Source organism: Protopterus annectens, chromosome 3.part0, assembly GCF_019279795.1.
Source record: "Protopterus annectens isolate FY-2018-M chromosome 3.part0, PAN1.0, whole genome shotgun sequence".
Lineage (NCBI taxonomy): Eukaryota > Metazoa > Chordata > Ceratodontiformes > Protopteridae > Protopterus > Protopterus annectens.
Window position 1 is genome coordinate 846,495,959 of NC_056731.1, and position 27,292 is coordinate 846,523,250.

Genomic DNA, 27,292 nt, shown 5'->3' on the forward strand with positions numbered 1-27,292 from the left:
TGGGGCTCCCTGGTGCAGAATTTGCTGAGCTGATTATTGAAGTGCCCCATTTCTGGGCTACAAGAGTGAAGGTTCTGTGGTCTAGCTGCTACTCTTGTGGGTCTAGCAGGTTTCTGGTTAAGTTGTCTGCCAGAGAGTTTAGGGAGCCTGGCAGGAATTGTGCTAACAGGTGAATCTGCATGGCAGAGGCCATGTGCTAAAGGGTCATGGCAAGCCTACAGAGAGGATGAGTGAGTCCCTCCTTGCTTGTTGATGTACCACATCACTGTGGTGTTGTCTGTTTTGATCAGTAGAGGCCCCGGGGAGAGTAGGGGTCTGAAAGCTGTCAAGGCATGTTGAACAGCTAGCAGATCTTTTTAGCTGATGTGCAGATTTGGGCTCCTTTGGCCATGAATGCACCTGCCATCCAGGTGTGCACCCCAGGCATAGTCTGATGCATCTGTGGCGAGGGTCTGGGCGGCGTGGGGTTGAGAGAAGGGAAGTCCCTTGTGGTTGCATGCTGCTGCCCACTAAAAAAAATCTTTCCTTAGACAGGGTATCATTGGTATGATAGTTCCCAGGTCTTGAGAGTGTTGACACCAAAGGCTTTTTATGTACCATTGTAGTTTCCTCATATGCAGTCTAGCATATGGAATGAGTAGAATGCAGGAGGCCATGAACCCTAGAGCTTGCAGGATTTTCCTTGCAGATAACTGGATTCTGGTAGCTAGATGAGAGAAGTAGCCTGTCACGTAGGCTTGTTTTTCTGGAGTAAGGAATGCCATCTGGGATACTGTGTCCAGGCTTGCTCCCAGGAGTACAATTTTTTTTGTGTGGGGACTAGTTTTGATTTATTTTCGTTGCTAGTATACCCAGGGAGGTAAGTAGGTTTTTTATTACAAAGGAGAGATGCTGTAACAGTTTTTCCTGAGTGCCTGAATCAAGCAATCGTCTAAGTAAGGGTAAATTTGAATATTTCTTTGTCTGCAAAAAGCAATGGCTGGAGCCAGGCATTTTGTGAAGACTCTGGGAGTAGTGGATAAGTCAAAGGGAAGCGCAGAGAACTGAAAGTGCAAAGGTCCTGCCCTGACCCGTAGATATTTCCTGCAAGATTCCCTGATTGGGATGTGTAGGTAGGCCTCTTTTAGGTCTAGGGTGGCTAACTAAGCATCCTTGGAAAGCATAGGAAGAAGCTGCTAGAGGGTGAGCATTTTGAATTTTGTTATCACCAGAAAGTTGTTTAGAATGGATAGATCTGGGATTGTCCACCAGGTACCCTTTTTTTCTGGGTACCAGGAAGTCTGGAGTAGAAACCTTGGCCTATCTGGTCTGCAGGAACATGCTAAATTGCCCTCATGGAGAGCAGGGAATGTACTTGTTTTTTGGCCTCTGCCGACTTGTTTGGAGGAAGATCTGGGAACCCTTTTGAAGTTGGCAGAATGTGGAAATAAAATTTGTATCCCTGGGACACTATGTTGAGGACCCACCAGTCCTTGGTAATAGAGGCTCAATTATTTGCATGGAAGGAGTGTTTTCCTCCTAGGGGCACAAGCAGGTGTGCAGAGGTAAGAAGTGGAGGTGTGAAGTCATTGTGAGTTCCTACCATAAGGTGGTGGCTTAGCACTCCCTGTTTGTGAAGAGGAGGAACTCCATTGCTTGGATCTCTGCATTCCCTGGGACTGCTGTCTGGGGGTTCTGTTTCCCCTGGGTCTGGGCTGAGCTGGCCTGGAGAGGGACAGAAAGGACCAGTGTTTGGAGGGGCAATGCCTACTGAACCTCGGAGGCTGGACCTGTAAAAAGTCTTCAACTGTCTGCATAGATTTAGCTTTTTCTTCCATCTTTTTTAAGACCTCTTCTGCCTTGGTGTCATGCAAATTGTCTTTGTTTAATGCAGCAGCCAATAATTTTGATTTGACATGGTCTAGCAAGGTCTGTTCCTTAAAGGAGAACCGCACCCACAAACTCAAAAAACATGTTTATTTCATCATGGTTTGGTGTTTCCTGCATTTTAACACCACTCTGGGACTATTTACAGGTTTTTATACATTTTTATACATAATTTCTGAGTCTGACCACATGGGGTCTGGCATCTTGAAATAATTCTGATTGTTTAGTCTGCCTCTAGGTATCCCAGAATTCATTGTTTGTCACTAAATAATTGCATCATATCTGCCACTTTTTCCCTAAAGCTCCTGTCACTGCGCTGATTTTACAGGCATTCACTGCTGTGTTGTAGTCACCTAGTTTTGGTTAACATTTTTTTCTTTTTTCAATGACTACTTCAAACACAAGCAGTGCAAATGCCACAGAACAGAACTGAAAAGTGCATTTTATTGCTGCTTCCTCTTAAAAATGCTAACTTGATTTATTTTGTGACGCCTGAATTGTAATTCTTCAAGGTATCTCCCCTCCCCCTTCACACCTACCTTCTCTAGCTGTCAAAGTGATAAAGGTAATTTGACCCATTGTCTACATATGATTGACAGCTCGCAGCAGGTGACCTGACTAATGTGTACTGTTTTGTCACAGCCTTTCCTTCCTTACAATGGGGCACTTTTTTGTTACACTCCTCCTGCTTTCAAATTTAGATCTGAGCGACATAGCACTGGGAGAAATCACAGCTTTGCAAACCACCAAACTCCCAGTTTCTTTCCTTCCGGTTTGGTTAAATAGCTAACAACTGATAGACTATAAACATGATATATTTCACGTACTTGCATGACAGTAGTCGCATGTTTTTTTAAGTGGGTAATTTAAGATTAAGGTATCGCATACTTCATTTAATCTTATGTAGTGTTGTCTATTAATTGTAACATACATCTGCTTCATATGTAAAAAGATGCAATTAATGTGTACACATGGTCATTGTAAATGTATGCTCTTTGTTCATGCAGCTGTTACTGTACTGTTGCCTGTACTTCCTCACTGGACTTTGTCACATATCAGTAGGGCTGTTCAGATAATTGAGATTATAGTTTGTCATTTAGATTAGAATAGAGTGGGCTGGGCAAGGCAGCTCTGACATCACTATGTGGGAGGTTCACTGCCTCTTCTATAGAGCGTGGAAAAAAGGCAGTGGTTACATCACTTTGTGGGAGGAAACATCCTGGTAGCTACAGCAAGAGGTCTGGCAGACATGACATAAGCAATTAAGAGCCAGCTAGAGGTTTTTCAACTGGATTTTCAAACTGAAACTAAAACAGTACAGAAAGGTAGGAAGCCTACGAGGTAAAACAGTAGAGAGAATTACTTTTTAAAGTTGTGGTGATTATTTTTGAACGAGGATCAAATAACAGGGACTAAAAGAGACAGCAGGTTGAGTTATCTGCTCTAATATCCTGTTGTTCTCCTTTAAGCCAAGCATGCCTTCTAAGGACAGAACCAGTGACTGCTGCCCTGCAAGATGCTTCTAGGTCGTCAAAGCCCCATTGCAAGGTGTGCTTATTAACCTGGCTTGCAGAATGCATAAGCTCTTGTAATTCTTTATTTTCTGCACAAGCAGGAAAGGAAGATATTTTTTGTTTGAGTAGTATCATGGTATGCTGCTGATATTTCAGCATGTGGAACTGACAATTTAGTGCTCTAATAGCAAGAGTTGCAAAGGTGTATACTTTTTACCCCATCTGTCTAAAGCTTGGGAATCCCTGTCTGAGGGGGTGGGATTCTTAGTTGAGGTTGCTTTAATTCCTTTAGGTCCTTGGGACTTGACCTGTGGGTCAGCAGTAGGACTTCTGAAAAGGAATTTGTGAGAGTCAGGGACTCTGTAGTACCTGTCAGGTTTCTTGGGAGCAGGAGGAAGGCTGTAAGGAGTCAAACTGGATTCCATAAAAACATCGTCCACAACATCTAGGACGATAGGAATGGCTAAAGATCTGTGCTGTGGTAAATCTAAGTATTCCCTGAGTCTCTTTTTTGACTGAGGATAGTCCGGACATTCCCATTGGAAATGCTGCCTTGAGGTATGCAGGGTTTCACCAAATGAAAAATCCTTAGGTGGAGAGGCAGAAGGAATGGATTCCTCTGCATCAGAGTCCTCATAAGCAGAAAGAGGTTTCATGTCTTCATATTCAGAAGCATCAGAGTTATCGGACTCCTGTTCAGATAAAACCACTGGGGACAAGTCTCTTTCTTTTGGAAGGGGTAGCCTGGCTTCCCCTAATAAGCATAATAAGGCCTTCCGCCATTTTAAGCATTTGCAATTGAGGCAAGGAAGCAGGTGCTTGAGCTTGTGTTGTCATTTTTTTGGGGCGTAGTTCGTACCCTGGGCCTCAGAACCTTAGTAGTTTTAGAAAGAACTTAAGACACGAAAGAAGTCGTTGGTTTGTGTCGAGTATCGGTACTGCGAAGAACTTCCTCAGAAGCCGGTACCTGCTCAGCGGCTCTGGAACCATCCAGGGTAGAAACAGCCACAGGATCCTTAGTTGAAAAACCGTCTTGCGGCATACCAGACTCCAAAAGGGTCTCGGTAGCGGCCTACAAATCCACAGAAGCGGGCATCAGGAGCTGGAAAAGCACCTCACTGAGGGCCGGAGAACTGATAACTAGCTTAGTGGAAGCGTCGTCTGCAGTTTTGGACCTGTGCTGTCTGTCTCTGTCTTTATCCTTACGTTTTTTTCAGAAGATCGGTAGTCGGATGGCTTATCGAAACCATATCAGAGATAGAGGACTGAGAGCGAAAATATCTAGCTACAATAAGGGCCCGACGACATATAGTACTGGCATTGAACAAAGCACAAAAGTGACAGCGAGGGACGTCATGGTCTGGTCCTAAACAGGTGACGCAGTAAGAATGGCAATCTCTGTGTGGTATTTGCTTTCCACAGCGGAGACCATTGTTAACTTTTTCTGACATCGTTTAGAGTAAGAAAAAAGGATCCCCAATGGGTACTTAGCTTTAGAAGACTTCAACATCAGTTCGGAAACGAAAACTCAGGTAGTGGCCGACCAGCACTCGTGCGAACTGCTTCTGCATTGGGCTCCTCAGCAAGAAAGACTGATGTAATGGCGTTGGCTGCCTGATTTTATACCACTGACGACCTGATGTCAGTCCTAGAGTGACAGCAGCCAACGCAGAAATACTAAGCCTCTGGTATTCAGGCCAACTGAGAGCAGGATAACCCAGGTGTGATGAGTGCAACAGCAAAACACGAAGAACGTCTCATAGCCTGGACAGCTTCCATCTACACCCATGAAACCATTATCACAAGTAACTTCAACTTAGACTGGAGCACTTGCACTGGTGATAACTACTCCACCTTCATAAATTTACATGGTTTCTCCCAAACAATCCAGTTTCCCACACAGCAAAAGGGAATCTATCTTAGACTGGTCACTTGTTAACAGTACCACCCACAACTTTCTCTCCGGATGCCTTCCAAATAATTTAAGTGACCATAGACCTACCTACTTAATCCATCATCAGCTCAACCCACCCAGAACAATAGTTTGCAAAATCATATGAAATACCAAAAACTTCGCCAATGAAGCATTCTTAGACGTGCTCAATAAATGTAACTGGACACCATTCCATCATCTCCAACTTGACCAGGCTGTAACATGCTTCAATGAGACTTTTCTAGATATTCTAAATAGCTTAGCACCAACTCATACATGTCATGTTAAAAATATGCGATTGCTCTGGATATTAAAAGAAACCATTAGACTTCAAAACTTGATTTCAATACCAGAAAACAAAAGACAATAACACTCTGTTAGCATACCAGCAGCTCCACAATCAAACAAAAAAAAGAACTCAAACTAGACAAAAAACATATTATACATCTATGCAAAAAAAATATGGAAACAATCCCAAAACGTTCTGGCAGACAATTAACTTGCTCCTCCACCCAGGTAAAGCCACAATCCCAGAAACAGCAATCAATAACCAAAGTGCGAGTATTGCCTCACAAATCAGCACCTAATTTATAAACACCATCTTCTCCTTAGTTAAAGGGAACAATTCCACCCCACCGTCTCTCCCACCTAATGTGGAAACCAACAACTCTTTTGACCTCAAACCTGTCCCAACTAACACCATAAGAACAATGCTGAAAAAAACTGAAACCTTCTAACTTAGCACCTGACCAACTCCCCAATAAGTACCTCAGACATTCAGCCGATCCCATAGCTCTGCCTATCTCCACTCTGGTAAATAGGTCTATAGCAGAACAATATGTCTCAAAATTATGGAAAATTTCCTACATCACCCCTCTACAGAAAAGAGGAACATCAACAGACTTAAACAATTACAGACCCTTAGCCATCCTTTCCCCAGTGTCAGAATTCTGGAAAATTGTATACATGCTCAATTACTACAATACATGCTATCTCACAACCTTATCTTCTCCCTCCCTACACGGTTTCAGACCAAAACACAGTACCACCACATCCCTAATTAATTTCTCTACCACCATCAGCCAACTCAGAAATTCAAGCCAGCAAGTAGCATCAATCTTCCTAGACGTGTGAAAAGCATTCAACACGTCTCCCATCAGAAACTCCTTAATACTCTTGCCTCACTAAACCTATCAATGACTTCCCCCTCCTGGTTCCTGAGCTATCTTTCTGACCGGCAACAAGCAGTACGATGGAAATCCGAACTCTCACCACTTCTGCCTATCTCAGTCAGGTCCACCAAGTATCTATACTAGGGCCCCTTATTTTCACCATTTTCTCTAATGATCTAGCTACATCCATAACACATGCTAAAGTAGTTCAGTATGCGGACGATTCAACTTTAATCTGCTTAACAGATACCTTACCAGACCTCCAAATAGTAGCCCAATGAGATCTTGACAATATAAAAACGTATCTAAGTAAATCACAACTCATCATCAACCCCAAAAAGACATAGTTAATGTTATAAACCAGTGGCAAACACTCACTGACCACCCCTCCTTTCACCATTCTTTTAGAAAACAACATAGTCATCCAACCAGGTGAACATACAAAACTCCTTGGCGTGACAATCTACAACAAACTCAGATTTGACCAACACATACCTATCACAATTAAGAAAGTTCATGTCAAATGTGGCTCACTGTACAGAGGAAAGCCGTTCCTCACTGACAATACCAGACTAGCCATATCCAGAACCCTCCTCCTCTCTATGCTCCTATATGCTTCCCTCCTCTTTACCAACTTAAAAAAAGCAGACTTTAACCAAATTGGAAACGTGCGCAGCCAGCCTTCCCCACCAAATCCACCACTGTATTGCTTTACATAATTTAAATTGGCTCGAGCTACCTAACCTTCTCCATCTCTACCAACTTAAATTCACACACAATGTTATCTTCCATCCTGACAACTGCCCATCCGTCAAGGAACTTGTTCCCTACTCATGCCCACGAAGTCTAAGATCTGTAGATCAAAATTTTTCTCAAAACTAACAACACTCGTGGTAAAGCCCTATTCACAAATCAAATAGCCAAATTATGGAACACTCTACCCCACACCCTCCAAAACACACCTGAATTTACCAATTTCAAATTACTGTTTGAACATCTATCCAAAAACTGGCATTGTTCCTGCACCAAACCTGACTGACAAGATATCTATAACTCTCTGAACACACTGTCCACTCCTTACCTCATTTTCTCCCTCTCCTCAGTGTTATTACTCAAAAAAATATATATACAGGAAATCAGCCAACACTAAAAACTAATTTATATAAAATATAGTGCTTAGTAGTTATCTGGAAAAGGAGTGTCACAAAGTTCTTTTGTCCTCTGTTACCAGACTGATGAACTAATGATGAATCAACTCCTTTTCACTTTTGTTTGTCAAATGTTTATGCGACAGTGAAACACGAAGAACATAGTACAGTAAGTGTCTACACTTACAATAAATGTAGATGTTCAAGTGTATTCACTGTTGCAGTCCTGGTTTCCCACCCTCCATCCCCCTTCTCTCTCTTTTCCACTCTCCTTACAGAGAATTTTTAGTATTTACTTTCTACTGGTGGTGTTCTTCCACCATAACCTAGATCTCTATTTGGGCTTCGTGACAGTTGGAGCAAGAAAAACTGATGTAATGGCGTCAGCTGCCTGATTTTATACCACTGACGACCTGACGTCAGTCCTGGAGTGACAGCAACCGACACAGAAATATTCAGCCTCTGGTATTCGGGCCGACTGAGGGCTATTCCTGGTAGGATAACCCAAGTGTGATGACTGCAACAGTGAATACACTCGAACATCTACATTTATGGTAAGTGTACACAACTGTACTTTCCTCAGTGGGAGAAGTGTTGGGAGGTATGTAAGTGGCTATTATGGTGATATTTTTCTTTGGGTTGATTCTGAGCCATGTTACTAGGACTTTAAAGTTATCATAAGGGCATTTGATGGGTAAGTAGTCTATGCTTAGGTTATCTTTGTAGAAGATTGCAACCCTGCCTCCCTTCTTCCTGATCCTGTCTAATCTGTGTACGCAATAACCTTGTGGGAGTATGTCTGGGTCTCTCATATGGGGTTTTAGCCAAGTTTCTGTTGCTATAAGAATGTCTGGTGAGTATTGTGAATGTCTGTATGAAAGTTTGTGATTTTGTTAACTAGGCTTCTAAGGGCCATGTTAAGAATGAGAAGGTCTGAAGTTTTAATGTGAGAAAGGGGTGGAGTGGTAGGCATGATGGTATGAGGTGCAGTATGTGGCCTGGGATTGGGGTATATATCACTACTAAGGAGAATCTTTGATAAAATGCATGCATGTTTCTGTGACAGTTTGAAGAGTATGTTAAGGTGTTTTCTGAAGTGGGTAGTGGTATTGCTGACAATTACATGTTTGAAGTGGAAGTATGCAGTAGGTGTTTGATTGTAGAGTTGGGAGGAGATGGCAGGGTAGGAGAGTGAGGAGTGGATGGTATTAGTATAATATAGTGTGAGGCTATGGACATGTTATATCTGTAGGGGAGTGTAAAATGTTAGTATGCAGATAGCAGTAGGGTGTAGTGTGTGGGCAGGAGAAAGAGCATGGTGTGTTTTCTTTTTTTTTTTTTAATGTTAGGTTAGCTAGATGGTGTAATTAAGAACATGTAGGGACAGAGGTGTTTTGATGTAGTGTGGTGGGAGTAGAGTGATTATGGACAGTTGCAGTTAAGTTGTGTGAGGGGAGGAAGGAGTGTTACAAATAGTGTATTGGTTAATTGAGGTGTTACTGGCGGACAGAGGGTGATTGTTGATTTGGGGAGTGGTTAGTGTTTGTGTAAGTCTAGGTGATGCAGAGGTGGGTGGGAATGGGGTTAGGGTAGGGGAGCGTGTGAGCATAGCAAGGGTGAACGGAGTAGGCCGGCCTCCCTCCCTCAGAGAAGAGTGCAAGGAAAAGCAATCAGTATGAGAAGTGGAAACCTTGGAGCTGTAATGTAAGTGAAATCAAGGAAGAAGTACAAGCAGAAACGTAGGAGTGTAAGCAGATAATCGCAGAAACACTACTTTTATGGGCTTGGTGTGTAAGTAAATCAGCAAAGGATGGCAAATCTATCTGGGGACAAAATACACCAAGTAAATGATACTAGCCTTACTTTACAGGAATTCTAATGGGTAAGCAGATTTATTTGGGGCAAGATACAGCAAGTGTTTTGTTAGTTGTGCCACCTAGTGAAGAGAGACAAAGCTATATCTGCCTGGGTTTGGGGCGGGGAGCCCTTGCAGGTGTGCACGCTGGCCAAAACAATGTTTAAAAAATAACTAGTAAAAGTGCCCGATTTGCTATAAAAATAAATTTAAACATCCAGTCACAATGTTTAAAACGTAACTATTAAAGGACCAAATTTGCTGATAATAAGAACTGTAAACATGTAGTCACCTATGCAGACTTGTCTGGCAAGTATCCTTACTAAAAAGTGTTATTCTTGGCTTGCAATAATTGTAGGGAGAAACCAGACTGTAGCAGTGGTTTTATTTGGCAATGTTGCAGGAGCTGTTTTAAGAACTGTGCCAGTGTGGAAATGGAGAAGAGAGATTTTGCCAGTATGGATGACTTCAAGTAGGAGTACAGAAAATAGATAAGATATGTTTTGATAGGTTTACTGGAGAAAACTGGAAAAAGAACCAATATACTGGTAGAAAATAACTAGAGAAGAAAAGGTAAGGTAGTGGGATGAGTCAAGCAGAAGTTGTACTACAGGGGAGCGAATGCCTTCCTATCAGAAATTGATAGCGCTTATACTAGTTCTCAGTGATAGCATTGAAACAAGCCCTGGTTCTACCTGTAGCTCCTTTCCAGTCAAACAGTGCAACATGTAATGGTTTTTTGTTTCATTATGAATTGAACCCTATCAACTCATTTGAAGTACAGCACAATGCCAGCATCCTTGCAATTGCAGAATCTTAGCTAAAATCATTCATCCCCGCAGCTATAACTATTACTTTAACTGTAGACCAAGAACCAGAATTGGGGGTGGGGGTATTCAAATTTCTCTACAAATCCCGCCTTTGCATAGACTTAGCCTCAAGCCAGTTCCAGTCCAAACTGGATTCTGCTTAACACCAGAAAAGAAGAACACACCACACAGCTGTAGTCTTTCAGCCACGACAGAACAATCAATCACACATCACTTGGATACTTTCCTTTGTTCCCAGGCAGAGAAGCATCCTCATCCTTGGTGACTTCAGTCTTAACTTACTAGGATTTATTCAGAATGAAATCTCAGCGATGCTAGCAGACATCAACTTTATGCAACTAGTCACTCAGCCTACTTGCCCTAACATGAAGTCTTCAGAGTACTATATTCTAGACCTACTGATTACAAATAATCCCTCCACAATGTCCACAGTCCCCATAAAACACACAACTTTCTGACGTGTGCCTCATAAGCTTTAATATACAAAACTTCCTTCAGATCCAAATCTCAATTGAACATCAAACTCAAAACATAATTCACAGACATTAACTGGTCCACATTTACAAACTCAGTGGACCCTAACCTTGCAGCTGAGATGCTTACTACATTGCTTAAAAAACATTCAAAACACATTTTTTGATAATTGCCAGACTTTAGTAAACACAACAAAAAGCAATGGATGACACACATGAACTAATGGCTCTTACAAGACTTAAGAGATATGCCTGGCATGCTTGGAAACACAATCTAACAACCCTCACACTTCAGCATTACAGTCAACTGTACAGCCTAGCAAACAAACCATCAGATGTCACATGTCTAACCTCCTCAAGAATAAAACATTGTACTTAAAAGATCAGAAAAAAAACTCTTCTGGAAAGAAACTTACTGGTCAAAATAAGTATTCAGCAGTCCTCCCTTACCCCACCTACTCCCAAGTCTTCCTAACTTCTCAAACACCAGTCTCAATCTGCCAAACACTGATCCACTTCCCATCCATTCATACTTCTCTTCTGCTTCAAACTAACTCTAAAATTATCCATTCTTTCCACGATCAGTTCCCACTTGCCCCTGCAGACAGACACCTTGCACTCATGGTTCCATATACAACTGCAGAGACTTTAACAGTCTCTGCGATGCATTTAAAACTATATATACCTCACACAAAGAATCATATCAAATATCTGAAAACTCAGCCATAGTCAAAACCTTAACTACACAAACCAAACAGACAGCAACAATATAGTTCCATTTTGCCCACCCAGGGCAGGATGTTTGAAAAACTAGTCTACAGTGTTGTTTAGGAGGTAGTAGTTTATTGAGAGTATTTGGACTCCATGTAGTAGTACTGTTACTGCAATCTGGGCACTAACTAGACCCGCGATGTTTAGGTTTGGTTTGGTGTGGTTTAAACAATCGATGAAAATAAGCATCTCAACCTTTATTTGAAGAGGTACAATCTAGGGCGAGAATTTGCAAGGTGCAATGGTCACAAGACTCAGCTGCCTTGAATTTTCTTATGGTGAAATAAATGCTCCTCCATATGGACAAAGGCCTGTTTACAGGGACAGTCTTTATTGACCCGAGTAAAACTTTTGATCTGATAGTCCATTCCATTTTCATAACCCATATGCTAGAACTAGGGTTTACATCAGGAAGCAATCCTCTGATGCCACATATACCACTCCGACAGATCCTTTTCTGTCAAATATAACAACTCCACTTCTTCTAAGCATACCCCCTAATCAAAAATGATCCTAATGGATCAATCCTGCCACCATTACTTTTGTCCATCTTTACCAACTAACTGCCATATGACATATTTCAACTCCCTAGTGTGCCGTACGCTGATGTCACAGTACTATTACATTTCATTGACTTCTATCCACACTTGAACAGCACCTGCAGTCCTTCCTTCACTCTGTCTGCAGTGTAACTTCAGAAAAATACTCCTTCAGGCTGACTGACGGTAGAGATCACAGAATTTAAATTAAAAAAAAATATTTAATAATAATTAAAAAAAAAAAAACTGCCATACTCACAGGCCCCTCTAAAAGTCGCACGCTGTTTTTTCAGTATTTGATTAAGGTTGCCTCAGTCACCTGATACAAACTAATCCAATGGTAAAGACTGCTTGCTGCTTCATCTAGCAGTGCAGCCCAAGCAGTCCGCCCTTGCATGTCATTTGCGTGCCTCCCCCCACGAAATAGCAGGGCAGCCAGTAATAAGACATAATTGCCTTATTGTATATGGAGGAATATTTATTTATTTGACATTTGTTGACTGAGTTAGTCCAACTGGGCAAAAGCCCCTATTCAGCAAAGGCCTGAGGGGAAAAGCTCCAGCAATAAAAAAAAAAAAAAAAAAAACAATAAATATGGTAAAATAATTACAGAGAACTAAGATTTCAAAGAACAAATAGGCTAACAGTTAATAACAAGGTCAGTTATTACAGGTGAATGATATTGTATAAAGAAAAAAATACTAAGCTGACCTGGTATAAATATGTCAAAAGTAAGTCAGGTAAAACAGCATAATGAGAATGTACAATCTGTAAGATATCATAGCGTGCAGCCACTTACAAACAAAATAAGATGATAGATGAAGGAAGAATAAATGAGAGAAGAGGTCACTAGTTAGGAAAAAAAAGTGTAGAGACATAGCAAAGTTATAGTATAGAATATAGAGAAGACGACCCTAGGTAATAAGGAACTGTAAAGGAAAGTCAGGCCAAACACTGTGCTACTAGAAGCTAAGAGGACAATGTACTGATTAGTAATGTTATTTGCCTTATAGAAGAAGGGCAGGAATTAAGTAGGGTCATTACAAAGCATAACCATAATTTACAGAGGTTATCTTATAGTGCTGTTTTAAAGGTTTTAGGGTTAGTGATAGATCTGATACTCAGTGGTAATTTGTTCCAATCATTTGCTACAGAATACCTGTAAAGTAGTTTGCCAGTATTTTTATTGGGCCTGTAAACTTGCAGAAGGCTACTGAGGGTATGGCTGGGAGTGTAAGGCTGGATGAGAGTAGAGAGAAAGGAACAAGATGAAGAAGGTTCATGAAAGACTGAATGAGCCATGAGAAGCTGGGGTAGCAGGATTTGGTGATGAAATTCCAGCCAGTGCAAGTGTTTAGGGCTGTGCAGTGATGCTGTGATAAGGTTGGTTGTAGTCAGAAGATTAGATTGGAGGTGTTTGAGTGTAAAGGCAGCATAGAGTAGTGTGGGAAGTAAGAAGGCTTTTGCAAGGGAAAGCCTTGAAGCATTTGTGAGAAATTGTTCATCTGTGTAGCAGGCCAAGTGTTTGATGAGTTTTTGTAATGCATTGCTGTGTGAGAAGATTGAATTTTATATATGCGCATACAATGGTCTGTTTTAAAAATAATATTGCAAAGTCTTCTGGCTTTTTTGAAATTGGAGCTGCACGCATGCACTCTGATGAGTGGAGTTCCAGTTTCCCAAAATGGGAAAGTTCACTGTTTTTAATGCAGACCATTAAAAAGAAATAATAATAAATGCATACTTTGATAAACAAATAAAGACTAATTTTAATTTGGGGGTACTATAGCGCAGCAGTACCATGATCCTCCTCTAGTTATCATCCTTGGTAGTTACTGGTCAAAATGGAGTACTAGGATGAAAGTCACAGTAATACATTAAGCTAATTGTTTTTCTAATACCCTCAGTGGACACTGGAAATCAGGTAAGTAATTTCACCATTTTTAGCTTTATGAAGTTTGTAACCCTAATAATCAGTGTTGCTGAAGAGGGCAGACAAATTTTTTTGTAGGCTGCTTAGATTCTGAATTCCAAAAATTAGCTAAATTGCTAAACTCTGCACACAAATGCACATTTGCTGCATTGTACTTGTAAGTAAAGGATGCACAAACCCCTTAGTGTGTTTCAGCTACTGTTATTCTTTCACTAATAATCTGAGATTTTGGTTGTTTGTCATTCTGTGATTTACTGCTGGTACTTGTTCCTTAACCAGAAGCCATTCAGTCATTTCAGAGGATGTATTGGTCAATCACTTTTTACCTGGTCTCAGATGCTTACGAACTGACATGGAACATCTTTCACAGGAACATGAGGTCAGTAGGTTCATCACATCTGATAACAGTGTGCCTTTATATTGCTTAAAAATGAACTGAAATGGTCTTGTATACTGTATTTTTAAAAACACATGGTTGAAAACAAAACACTGTGTCTTAAATATGCACTTTATTATACATAACCTTCTCCGACAGAGAGAGCATTATCAGATTGATAATAGCTGACCATAGCCTTCTTGTTTGTTGCTGCTGAGTAGTGAAACTAGAGTGTGAACTTTTAGAATAAGCATTGTATTATACAGCTTCACTGTTACTGTTTCTGACACTAAGTGATCTTGCCTTTCAAGCTAAAGATGTTTGCCGTCCTCATCTTAAAATATAGTACTGCACTTGTACAGTGAGTTGGAAAAATATGAGATATCACTGGAAGGGTGTTTGCAATGACTGAAAGAACAGGGATGCTATTTTACCGTATTCTGCTAATATTAGCAATATTACATAGATCAGAACCAGAAGGGTCATTACCTGTGCAGACTGCTCATCTGCAGTGTGCGCTTTCATCAGTTTCCAGAGCTTTCCCTTAGAAGGCCTGTATCAGTTTATTCTTTGCCAGGTTCAAATCTAAAAATTGGAAGTGTAAAAGAACAGGAAATAGACGGGCCTCCAGCCCTTTTCTGTCACCTAATGATGGATAAACACTCAGCCTGCTTATATCGTTTGGGGGCCTACTCATTCTGTACTGTACTTCAGACTGCCCAAAACACATCTTGAGTAATTTTCCCCAGACCATACATAGATCTGGTCATGGATAGGGAGTGGCAAGAACCTGGCGTATCATGGAAGTCTGACAGAATCCTTTGACGTCCAAAAGATAGTACCCATTGGAATATGGGATCCTTTGCAGACTTGATGGTGGTAGCAGGTACTACTAAGAGGGGAGCCCTTTGATAAGAGTCTGGCAGTCCAGCAACTCAAAATAGACTTGAGAACAGTGGATCAAATGGAGAAGTGTACCTTTACATCATTCACTTTTGCCATCAGGGCCCTCAGTTACCTGGTGCCCGTAAATCCCTTCCTGTGAAGCCTAGATAACAGACTCACTGGCATCACCGAAAAGACCACCCTCTCCTGATACTTGGACAAATCAAACAACAGGTAGTGACTGTGATGAATATTTCCACCCTATATAATCCAGCTGTTACACAATTTTGCCAATGCAGCAGCCAGGGCAACTGGCTTAGGCATCACAATTCAGTGTTGTGCCTGGATTAGACTTTGCTATTTTGCAGAACTTTTCCTGACTGCCCTCTTCAATGAGTTCCCCTGTCTGGACTTAGGATGAAAGGGAAATTGGTCAAAAGTGAGCAGGAAGGCAATATGCTACCTGACATTGGAGTCAAATTTCTGGCCCCACAGTTTTTTTTTCTGCAAAAAACAGATGCACCATAAGAATCTTTGGCATACAAAATCCCAGGAGCAGTGTTTTGAACAGCCACCCAACACTGATTTCCATAGATGTGTCCTTTTGTCAAGAGGTCATGAGATTGTGGAAATGAGCATTGTCCTCGCATATTTTTATGACAAAGTGTATTACATCTCTGATCAACTACCTAATGGACATGCTCAAGAGATGTATCCCCATGCACTACAAGTGGTCCCTCAACCCAAGAGTGTCACAACTGATATCCCATTTACAGTGGAAGCCTTGCTAAGAACTCTTTACATTCCCATACAGCACAAAATGCAGTGATATCTTTGCCTTTATCCCTCCAAATAGTTCGTCATAGGCTGCCAAGGCTTTTCTGTACCTTCTTGACAGTTCATCTACTGACTAGATTCCTACAGAAAGCCAGGTTTTGCAGAGTAAAAGTGATCCTTATAGCCCCAGTCTGGCCTCAACAACTTTGGTCCCACTCTAGAAGATTTTGGATCTTTGCCTTGCAGTGCTTATATTGTTGATTTTATACCCCAAGCAGACTTCAAAGAATTTTTCCTTAGGTAGACAGCAAATGATGGAGGTGTGATGGGGAAGAAAGAGGTAATTGGCAACATATTTTTTAGGAGTGTAATCAGTTGGTAGACTTTAAAGATTCCCTGCAGACTGCCCTGTTGGAGATGCAGGGTGAGCAAGTTGGAGTGACTAGGGGAATCATTTTTTGAGCTGTGATACAAACTAGGAATTGCCTAGACATAGTAAGGCCTTGCTAAGTCTAATTATGATAGCTGCCAAAAAAAGCAGTTACCATAAAATGGAAATAATTCCAAACAAACTTTACTAGACGTAGTGAAGATAGTAACAGAGTTAAAACAACTGGAATTGGGATGTTTAGAAAAGGATAGGAGCAAATTACATAGGAAAGAATGGGAACTCTGGGATCAATACATGCAGAGGTGGAACAAGGTTTAAAACGAGGCAGAATTTGAATGAGTTACAGCATGTAATCGTTGACTAACAATGACTGGATATATTAAAAGTGAAGTATAATGTTTGCAGCTACAGTTGTGTCACATGGTTTGGAATGTATAAAGTTTGCAACTGAGACTGTCACTATGGTTTATTGTTATTTATATAAACGTAACATGGTCTATGCCATAAATGATAATTTGATAAAGATGTTTCATTCAAAAAAAAGCAAATCCAACTAAATATTCAGGGCTGTCAAATGCTTTTCAAAAACAAAAAACAGCTATGGTCCCACTTGCTTTGGTCTGATATCAAGAAGAAGCCTGGGCTTCTTGGTCCATTCCCAGATCTCCTGTCCCACCTGTCCAGCAGGCCTTATGCAGACATTCAATCCCAACAGTTAACCATGTGGTTTCTCCAGTTCTATTGATGACCAGAAATCTTTCGAATCCTCCAAGGGTGGTCTAAATACTCACTAGAGTTGCCACCTGTCCCACTATGTGAGGGACAGTCCCTCTTTGGGCAGTTGTGTCCTGACAAAAAATTTAAAAAATGGCAAATGTCCCGAGATTTTAGGACAAAATTATTTCCTATATTTTATGTAATAGTTGCATAAAAAAGTTATTCTGTATCTAAAATACCTAAATGTTATAAGAAACAGAATAAGCAACTAAAATGCTACAAGAATATGCTTTTATTTAGGCAAAAAAGATAAGTTATATCCTTTATACTGACCGTGGGTGTGTGTCAGCCTGTAAAATCTGATGTTTGTACTGAAAATGTCCCACCCACTTTGGCCATTTGAAAAGGTGGCAACCCTAATACCCACTCCCTCACAGAAATCTTCCACTTTGAGATTATATAGGATAAAGTGAAAAAGTTGCCTTTATGGGCAGTTTAGCAGGGTCTAAACCCCATCTCAGCACTATTACTATCATGTTTTACTATTCCTCTCTCTTCCTTGGTCGATGCAGGTTCCAGTTTCTCCACTGTCAAGGTACATATGGCAGCAATATACAACTTTCACCATGCTTTTAATCTTCAGTGCCTGTTATCTCAGAAGGTATGTTTGGGTATTGTAAAAGTTTCAGTACTAGGTGTGTGTGTGTGTGTGTGTGTGTGTACATATATATATTTTTTTCACACTCACAAGAATTGGTTAAAGTAAAGGCTGGGGAAGGGGAGAAAGAGATTTTTTGTTGTGCATGAATACTGTTATATGTGTAGCAACTGCTTGCCTGAGTCTTGTTTAGTGGTATTGTTAGGGAAAGTGCAATAAGATGGATAGGGATTTACTTAGGAGAAGGAATAGGTGTAGGGGTTGGACTCTGCCCCTTTTTAGATTGCATTGCTGCACCTCTAAGCATATCTCTCAATTGTCCAGATTTTTTGCTTCATATTTTTGGTTGGTTCTTAATAAACTTTGTGGTGTTCTGGAATATCACTGTGGATTGAAGACACTAAATGTCATGCAGTTGATTTTTACTAATTATACTATTAAGAAAAATGTATGCCAACACAAATCCTGTTATTCCGTCAACTTTCTAAGCTTATAACAACACTATGTAAAATCTGTCTCCATTGTTGGGCCCTTGTCCCCCATTATTTTAGGCATTGTCTAGATTTCTTATGCTGAGAGGTATGCCTGTAAAACCTTAAGGGGGCTATGTTTTCTTCTTATCTGGGTATTTTGTTCTTGTTTTTGGGCCGCTATTGGTTTTTTGACCATCGGGTGTATCCCAGAACCTCCCTCTAGCCACAAGCCCACTTGCCTTCTTGGACTAGGTTTGTTTCCAGTAGGGGATTGCACTTAGGAGTTGGAGACATTGTATTCCGTAGGCAAGGCAGGGAAGTGCACATATCAGTTTAACATCATTCTCCGCTTCTACCAGTTTTTGCTGTCATTATGCTCTCATCATATAACTGGGATTTCTGATTCTAAAATATGTAGTTTTACTTGCGTTACTTAAGTTGACATGTACTTATTAAGTTTTAAAAAGTTGTTTGTATGTACTGCATCCTGACCAACTGTCCATTTACTTCATGATTTTATTTTTGTCATCAGACAGCACCTTTTGATGATGATGATGTAAGGAGGAAGAATTGTGTGTATTTCATGCCTTAAGGTATTGAATTGAAGGGGGTCTCTCTACGTCAGGAACAGGTGCTGGGATTCTGTTGCATTCCTTATTACTAAATCTCATTACCTGTTCTGAGCATAGTTCGTACTTATCCAAGGACTCTGGGGAAGATGAGTCTGGCTGATGTTGTCTGACACAACAGCTATACCTGTGTGTCAGACCTTGTATTGCTGGCAGGGAGTCAGGTCTGATATATACAGATGGTGCTCCATGGTCATATCTAGTGCAGACATTCGTCGTCATATCTGCATTCTTCCCATCCAAGACAAGGGAAGGATATGCAGGGCCAGTAGTCCACCGGGAAATTAAATCTCTTTTTGAAAATGGAATAGTGCTAGCCATCTCCACAGGAATTTGGAGGATGGTTAAGACTACACTGTACTGTACTGGTGTGTGATCCCAGAACAATTTCACGTATATATGGAACTCTGTCTACTGCAGGTAGTCTGACCTCCCAACACGTATGTCTGCAGTATGTAGTCTCACATACAGGTGGACCTTCAGCCTTGCTGAGAAGCTCATTCAATTCAATGAATATTTTTCATTCCAGCACTAATTCAGTTGATGTATAGCATACAAAAACATAATTTACTGTAGGCTGTCATTGCAGTAATTTATGTAACCCTAATTATTTTTTTCATGATTGATCATCCCATGGGGGAGGGGGACAATTTTATTTTACAGTATTACATGTGTGTTATTACACACTTTAGTAAGAAACGTATCCTGTTCCATTTCTCTCTTGTCATGGTTTATTTGACTATAAATATTAGTCTTTATTGGTTTATTATCTGATTGCCTGACTGAGTGACTGATTGCTTGTGCAGTTTGTCTTGCTTTGTGTTTAAATCTGCTGCAGACTAAGAAAACGTGGCTATCCACTGCAACCTGTTTATCCTATTGTAGCATCAAAGTACAGGGCCACATGATTCAGAATCTACAAGTACCCAGCAGCTGCATACCAGAAATACAAGCACTAGTTTATTAAATTTAATAAGCATAGTTCCATTGAAGAAAGTAAAGTAAAAAGCACATATTTTATAATCAGAAAGTCGTCGTTATATAATGAGTATAGTTACTGCAGAAAGTAACAGTAAGAAAAGCACCTTTGCACTTCATCTTTAAGCGTAGTGTATTTTTGCCCAATTTTTGCGCACTCACATACTGTATCAGATTTACTGTAATGGCTACTGAAGGTAATAGCATTCCTTCCTTGCTAGTGTGCCTTTCATTTTATATTTATTGTTCGACTACTGTTTTTTCTGTTTCAGGTTATTTTAAGTTCCATGATAAAAGAATGTGAACAGAAGGTGGAGAACAAAAATGTGCAAGAACCTCAGGGGTAAGTTCCATGTCATTATATTCTCTTCATAGTTTTCTGCATTCACCTTTCTGTATTGCATGCAGTATCTGTCATTTATAACAAAAATCTGTGATGTTATCAAATGGAGCCTAGGAGTCTTACTAGAAGAGATATATTTAACTGTTAACTATGCCATTACATTAAAGTTTTTATCTCCCATGTAACTCCAGAACAGAACTGCAGAATCACTGTGATGTGGCATTACATAGAATCTTTAAAGGAAAGCAAGCAAAGGAAACTGCACTGCCAGCTCATTTGAGTTCAAAAAGTGAGCATATTATTTCAAGTGTGATGTTGGTACAATTGCCTTTTTATAATGTGCACTTTGTATCGCTACTAATTTCACGTTTTTTTAATTAACCATGGTTTATTTAGTCTTAGTAAATAAGACATTAGTTTAAAAAACAAATCTTTATTTGGTACTTTTCCGTTAATGGGGCAACAGTGGAAAAGTTGCTGAAATTCCACTGTTTGCATTACCCTGTACTTTCTGAAAGATATGAAGTTAGACATCCAAATGTATTCCATTATGTAGTGGTTTCAGTCATCACTAAATTGCTAGAAAGTCACAACTTTTATAGGTTCATAGGTAGGTACTAGGCTATCTGCCCGAGGGCATTTATAAGCCTAGCCAGAGTGTGTCAGCTTTCGCTGCCCCATTGATTAATTAACTGAGCCTCTGTCAAGCAGAGCCAATGAAGTGATCGCAGGGGTGTATTTTCTGTTACCCATCCACTCGTAAAGGTTTCTGTTGAAGAGTGTTAGTGAGGGGCTCTGCCTGATGTAATTTGGTATTTTGTTCAAAAGCATGGGGGAGTCTCTGTGACAGGAATTTAGCCCTCCAGCATGTTCTGTTTATTGTTGTGGTGAGATTTAGCTCACTAGAGTGCGTGGCTCACAGTGAGTTGTATTTCTTTAGGTGGAGCATGTCCATCAATTCCGAGTTGGACATGGCTTTGTAAGTCAGGCAGAGATCACCTCTGAGTCAGCGATATGCCACTGAGTACAGACGGAGTTTTTTCAGTTGGGCTGCATAGGACATATGTTTGAGGCCAGTAATCCTCTTGATGAGGTACGTTTGTGGTCTTTCCAGCTGTTGGAAGTGTCTTGTGAGTTACATCCCAAATGGGGAATTGTACTCTATGATGGGTCTAATGAGTGACGAGTAGAGGGGCACTATAACCTCTTTATTTCTAGATGCGAACCCTTTAGTAATTAGATGGGCCACATAGAAGGATTTCCTAACTACTTTGGCAATATGATTGTCAATGGAGAGATTAACTATCTACCTGGGTCCCCAGATCTCTTACCTCTTCTGTATTAAGGGGGCTGCCACCTGTGTGGTAATTCGTGGGTGTTTTGTTTTTCCCTAATGGGATGACTATGCATTTTTTGGCATTTAGCTTGAAGCCATGACTTTGACACCAGGTGTCCATCTCAGTAAGGCCCTTGTGGAGGATGTCCGTGTCAGCCGGAGAGTCAGTTATGGCTCCCAGTTTGCAGTCATCGACGAACTTGGTTAGCCATAGTCCTCCTGTGTTTGCCTGTACTTCTGAGAAGTATATGCTGAACAGCAGGGGTCCCAGGACCGAGCCTTGCGGGACACCACTTGTGACTGGTTTAGAGTTGGACCTGGAGCCTGCAATTTTTATCGTGAGTTCTGTCTGTAAGCCAGTTGGCAACCCATCTCGTGAAGTAGGAGTTTATGTTCAGGCTGGTGAGTTTTTCTGTAATACTCGAGTGGGGAATGGTGTTAAAAGCCTTGGCGAGGTCAAGGTAGGCTGTGTGAACCACCTTTCCCTCATCTATGGCCTTGGTGACTGTCTCAAAGAAGTCAACCAGGTTTAGTAGGCATGATCTGCCCTTAAAGCTGAACTGGGTCAGGTCAAGTGTTTGGAGGTTCCCAATGTCTTTGTTAATGAGTTCCTTGATGATGCGCTCCATAGCCTTGCAGACCAGGCTACTCAGGTTACCAGGGTCAGTTGTGGCCCTTCCTTTATGGAGAGGAATAACCGTTGCGGTGTGCCATTCTATAGGCATGTAGCCTGTGGAGAGGCTGAGGTTGAACAGCCTGTTTAGGTGGGGGTTAGTTCGTTCTGTAGTTTGTGCAAGACGCAGCCTGGGACACCATCTGGTCCCATTGACGCTGTGTTTTTGGCTTTTGAAAGGGCTGTTTTCACCTGTGCGTCTGTGATTTTTGGGACACTACACTTTTCCGGTAATGTTGTGGACCCTTTTGGAGGTGAGATGGGGGTGAAGTTTACACTGAATCTATCTGCCAGGATGTTGGCAACATCAGTAGGTTCAGTATATTTTGTGCTGTTTTGCACTAGTTCAGTGCATATCTGCAAGTTGCCACTTAGATTCTTAACATAGCTAAAGAAGGCTTTGTGGTTATCTTTTGAATCCTTGGCTATTTTTCTTTCAAAGTTAGCCTTGGATGATTTCATGAGGGACTTTAGTTTCTTACTGATACTGATCAGGGATGTCTTTCCTTCTTGGGATTTGCTTTTTTTCTGAACTAGTTTGCTCCTCCTATTGTATAGCCTGTTTATTGCAGGGGTCCACCAAACTGGTTTCCTTCTTTTAGAGGACTGAGTCTTGGTTTTGCTGGGGAGGGCACGATTCGTGCATCCTTGTAGGTACTCATGGAGTGCATTTATAAAGGTTTCTGCATCTTGGGCAGCGTTATCCTTTAGCGTGGGGGCTGTGAAACTTACCACCTCTCTCTTAAGTAAGGTGAAGTTTGCTTTAGTAAAGATTTTACTGTGGTTTCCTTAGTTGAGGGTGGCAGTGGGGTGTGGACATCCAGAGTGATTAGTTTATGGTCTGATCTAACCAGTGGAACACCTGTCGCCCATGTTGGTGATGACCAGGTCCAATATGTTTTCACCTCTAGTAGGGGAGTTTACCAGCTGATCCAGGGCATTTGAGTTGATTAATTCCAGGAAGCGCTGGGCCTGGTACTTTGTACTAGAGTAGTTTTCCCAGTGAATGGTAGGGTAATTGAAATGTCCCAATATCAGGGTGTTTGGTAGGACCTTTATGTTTTCCAGTGTCTCCAGAAAGGTGGAGTAGTGGTCCTGGGTCATGGAGGCTGATCTGTAGCAGGCCACAATTTGCATTGCAGGTTTGCCCGATGTTAGTTGCACATGGATGATCTCAGAGGTATCATGCTGCGCCACTAACCTGGAGGTGTAGGTATCCTTGATGAATATGGATACACCCCCTCCTTTTGTGTTTCAGTCCGTGTTCTGTGGCTGAAACGTATGGTAGGAGTTGTAGCCCAGTAGTGCTGGGGTGCTCTCTGGAGCCTTGAACCAGGTTTCAGTTACTGCACAGATGTCGACGTTCTCCATACTGAGGAGTGCTTCGAGCACGTGCATTTTGAGATTTAAACTCCTGGCATTGAGTAGCATAACCCTCAGTTTTTTGTTAATTGTGCTGTTTACGGAGGTGGCTTTGACTTTTGAGCCTTGCCTAAAAAGGCACTATGAGGGCAGCAAGAGCCTTGGCCATTATTCGAAAGCTTAGGGGTGACAGGTGCAAGCCGTCTCTTGCAAGGCAACGTGGCTTGCGAGCATGTCGTCCAAGGCTGGCAGACACTGGATCCCCTTTGAATGACACCAGAAGCTTAGCCAATTGTTGAAATTGATCATATTTTCTTTATACTGAGGTATCATTCTTGGTGCGGGCAGGATGCTATTCAGGGTCTGGGTCATACCAGCCTGGGCTACATGATCAGAGAGCTCTTCCGTGTCTCTTTTCATGTAGTCCAGGGAGGTACGTCTCTGGTCATTCACACCAACATGAACAATGACAGAGTCATATTTGTACTTGTTCTGGAGTGACCTGAGTGCTTGTGTTATGTGGCGGATTCTGGCTCCTGACAGGCAGCTAACAGTAACCTTCTGCTTGTCAAGCCTAGTGAGCGGGACGTCAGTGTGCCTGACTATAGAGTCACCTATTACTAGTGTGTTAGGTATGTTATTTCGCCTTAAGGGCTGTGATTGTGTGGCACACTGATTTTGTGTTTTGTGTTGTCTGGTTTGTGACGGGAAGTGCAGGTTGTTTGGGTGTCTGCTTTGGAGGTCTCTGATGCTTTTGCAGGTTTTTATTTAGAGCTTCCGAGTATGATTTTGTGTATTTTTTGCCGGTGCTGTTTTAGTAGGTCTGTGTGCGGCTGGAGTTGTGGTGCAGGTGTTAACCTTCTCCTCTTGACTGTCTGTTCCAGTCTTGGGTGGAGACAGCTTAGCTTCCAGTTTGGCTGTATAATTGCATCTCTTGCATATGTTAGTGTTTTGTGGTAGGAGGAGAAGGTTATCTGTGTACATGAGGCAGTTGTAACATTGCCTCAGGATACCCAGATTCACCAGCTGGACTGGAGAGTGCACCTGAAGTTGCCCTTTGGTCATACCTGAATAGTAGGGTGAACTGCTTAGTCGCTTGGTTGGTGAGGGGTGAATAAAGAGCCTTGCCCTGCTGGGCAATCAGTGTCAGGGTATATTAGTGCTTGCTATTAGGTCTGAGCAAGTGCTGGGCTGTAAGATGCTGGTTGAGTACTTAGGTTGAGAGTTAAGACTAGTTTCAAGGGAAAAACTGAAGAAGAGAGTGGAGCCAGGAATAATTTAACCGTAGCTAACCGGCACTGCCTGGTGCGCAAAACCGTGCAAATGTGGTTTTTATAGTAGGGAAATGAAAGAGATAGAAATTAGCCCAAAATGGCCAATAAACTACTAACTTCTGGGCTGGAACCACTCCTCTAGGGACAGATAGGTTGCTCAAAGCTCCCCTCTCTCACAGGTGAACAGAGAGACTTCCTTCTATATAAGTAAAGTATGGGCAACTCAGAAACTAGTATCACACCCCTGAATTTAGCACTAGCCTGAAAACTGGACTATACTAGCTTAGAAAAGCGGGAAAGAAGGAATTTGTTTGAAAACATAAGGCAAAAACAGTAAAAAATACACTTAAAACAGCTTTAAACGACTACAAATGATCAGAAAAGGCTATCGCACTTTAGTATGTAGCCTACAACAGTTAAACAGATTATTTAACCAAAAATTTTTTAAGTGCAGGCAGTCAAATAAGTACAATATGTGAAAAAAACAAGCTTTTAAATCACAATAAATGCTGGAAAATCTGCATTTAGACAGAAAACAGTTAAGTACAGCAAGAAAGTACAGAAAACTGATACTTAATCACTCCAAAGTCTCTCTTCTAAGCTAGAAGGGTTGTATCAGTTTAAGGCTTTCTAGTGCTACCAAGTAGGTTAGTTACAGGAAAGATGGGAAACAAGCGCAGATGTGGTCTTTTAAACCAGAAAGTTGAAAGCGACAGACAAACTGTCCAAATGGTCAATAAACTACAATTTCTGGGCCAAGAACCTCTCCTCTCATGATAGACAGGCTACCTAATGCTTACCTCTCCCACTGATAAGCTAGAAGGCTTTCCTCCAGCACAGAAAGGCTTGCGGGGCTCAGAAGCTTACCAACAGTCCTGGATACAGTAACTCTATATCTGGACTAGGCTAGTTAGAGGAAAGGTGGGAAACAAGCGCATTTGCGGCTTTTAAACCAGAGCATTGAAAGAGATGGAAAAAAACTGCCCAAACGGCCAATAGTTACAATTTCTGGGCCAGGAACCACTCCTCTTGTGGTAGATAGGCTACCTAATGCTTACCACTCCCACTGATGAGCTAGAAGGCTTCCCTCCAACACAGAAAGGCTTGGGAGGCTCAGAAGCTTACAAAGAGTCCTGGCTACAGCAAATCTGTACCTGGACTAGACTAGTTACAGGAAAGGCGGGGTACAAGTACAAACATAGGCTTTTAAGCCAGCAAGTTGAAAGAGATGGAAAACTGCCCAAACGGCCAAATAAACTACAATTTCTGGGCCAAAACACTCTCTTCCCGTGGAGGATAGGCTACCTAGTGCTTACCACTCCCACTGATAAGCTAGAAGGTTTCCCTCCAACACAGAAAGGCTTGGGGGGCTCAGAAGCTTACTAACAATCCTGGATACAGCAACTCTAACCGGACTAGGCTGGTTATAGGAAAAGTGGGAAGCAGGCACAAGTGCGGCTTTCAAACCAGAAAGTTGAAAGAGATGGAAAAAAAATGCTAAAACAGCCAGTAGCTACAATTTCTGAGCCAGGGACCACTCCTCTTGTGGTAAATAGGCTATCTGATGCTTACCACTCCCACTGATAAGCTAGAAGGCTTCCTTCCAACACAGAAAGGCTTGAGGGGCTCAGAAGCTTACAGAGAGTCCTGGAAACAGCAAATCTGTACCTGGACTAGAGGAGGAGGGACACTAAAAGCCCGTTTTGCGTTTGGTCCCTGCCTTTCCAATAACTAGTGTAGTCCAGGTACAGATTTGCTGTATCCAGGACTTGTTGGTAAGCATCTGAGCCCCCCAAGCCCTTCTGTGAATTGCTGTTATGAGGAACACATGGAAAATATGAGGTAAAATCTAGAGAGTTGACATAGAGGCGTCCTGTGTAGTAATGTTTTTTTGGGCCGACCTTCCCTTGTGGTTTCATTTCCAAGAAGCGCTGTGTATATATATTTTTGCAGCTCAACACGTCTTTTTTACAAAATGAATGTACTTTGCACTTGACATAACCGCCGAGGTCAAACTGCCCCATTGCATAAACAAAGCAAGACCAGCCAAGTCTTCAACTGCACATCTGAGTGGCGAGCGACGTCAGCACACAGCCTTACCTTCACCTGTGTAGTTTTACATCTGATTCTAGAAGTTAGTTAATTAGTGAAAATCCATGTTTACTTTGCGCTAAAGAAAAAAATAATGGCGCCTGAATATGTGTATGTGTTTTTCTGTCTTTGTACCAACAATGTCAGTGCTTAGATGAATTGTTGTCATGATTTCAACTATTGCTCCCATTTAACTCCCTCATCCTGTCACACTTTCTAATGGCTTATTTTACTTATCAGGCTGGAGAAACTGTGCTTATTACGGCTTCTTTTACTTATCAGGTAGTGCGAAGCA

General features: G+C 41.5%; 1 protein-coding gene across 1 annotated transcript in view; it reads left to right on the forward strand.

Annotated features, from left to right (window-relative positions):
- RELCH (RAB11 binding and LisH domain, coiled-coil and HEAT repeat containing) overlaps window positions 1-27,292 on the forward strand; it is a gene marked incomplete in the record, with an annotated part of 1,574,926 nt that overhangs the window by 1,426,931 nt on the left and 120,703 nt on the right. The window contains 2 exon segments of the mRNA XM_044065183.1: window positions 14,325-14,413; window positions 20,191-20,261. Coding sequence (XP_043921118.1) covers window positions 14,325-14,413; window positions 20,191-20,261 — 160 coding nt within the window.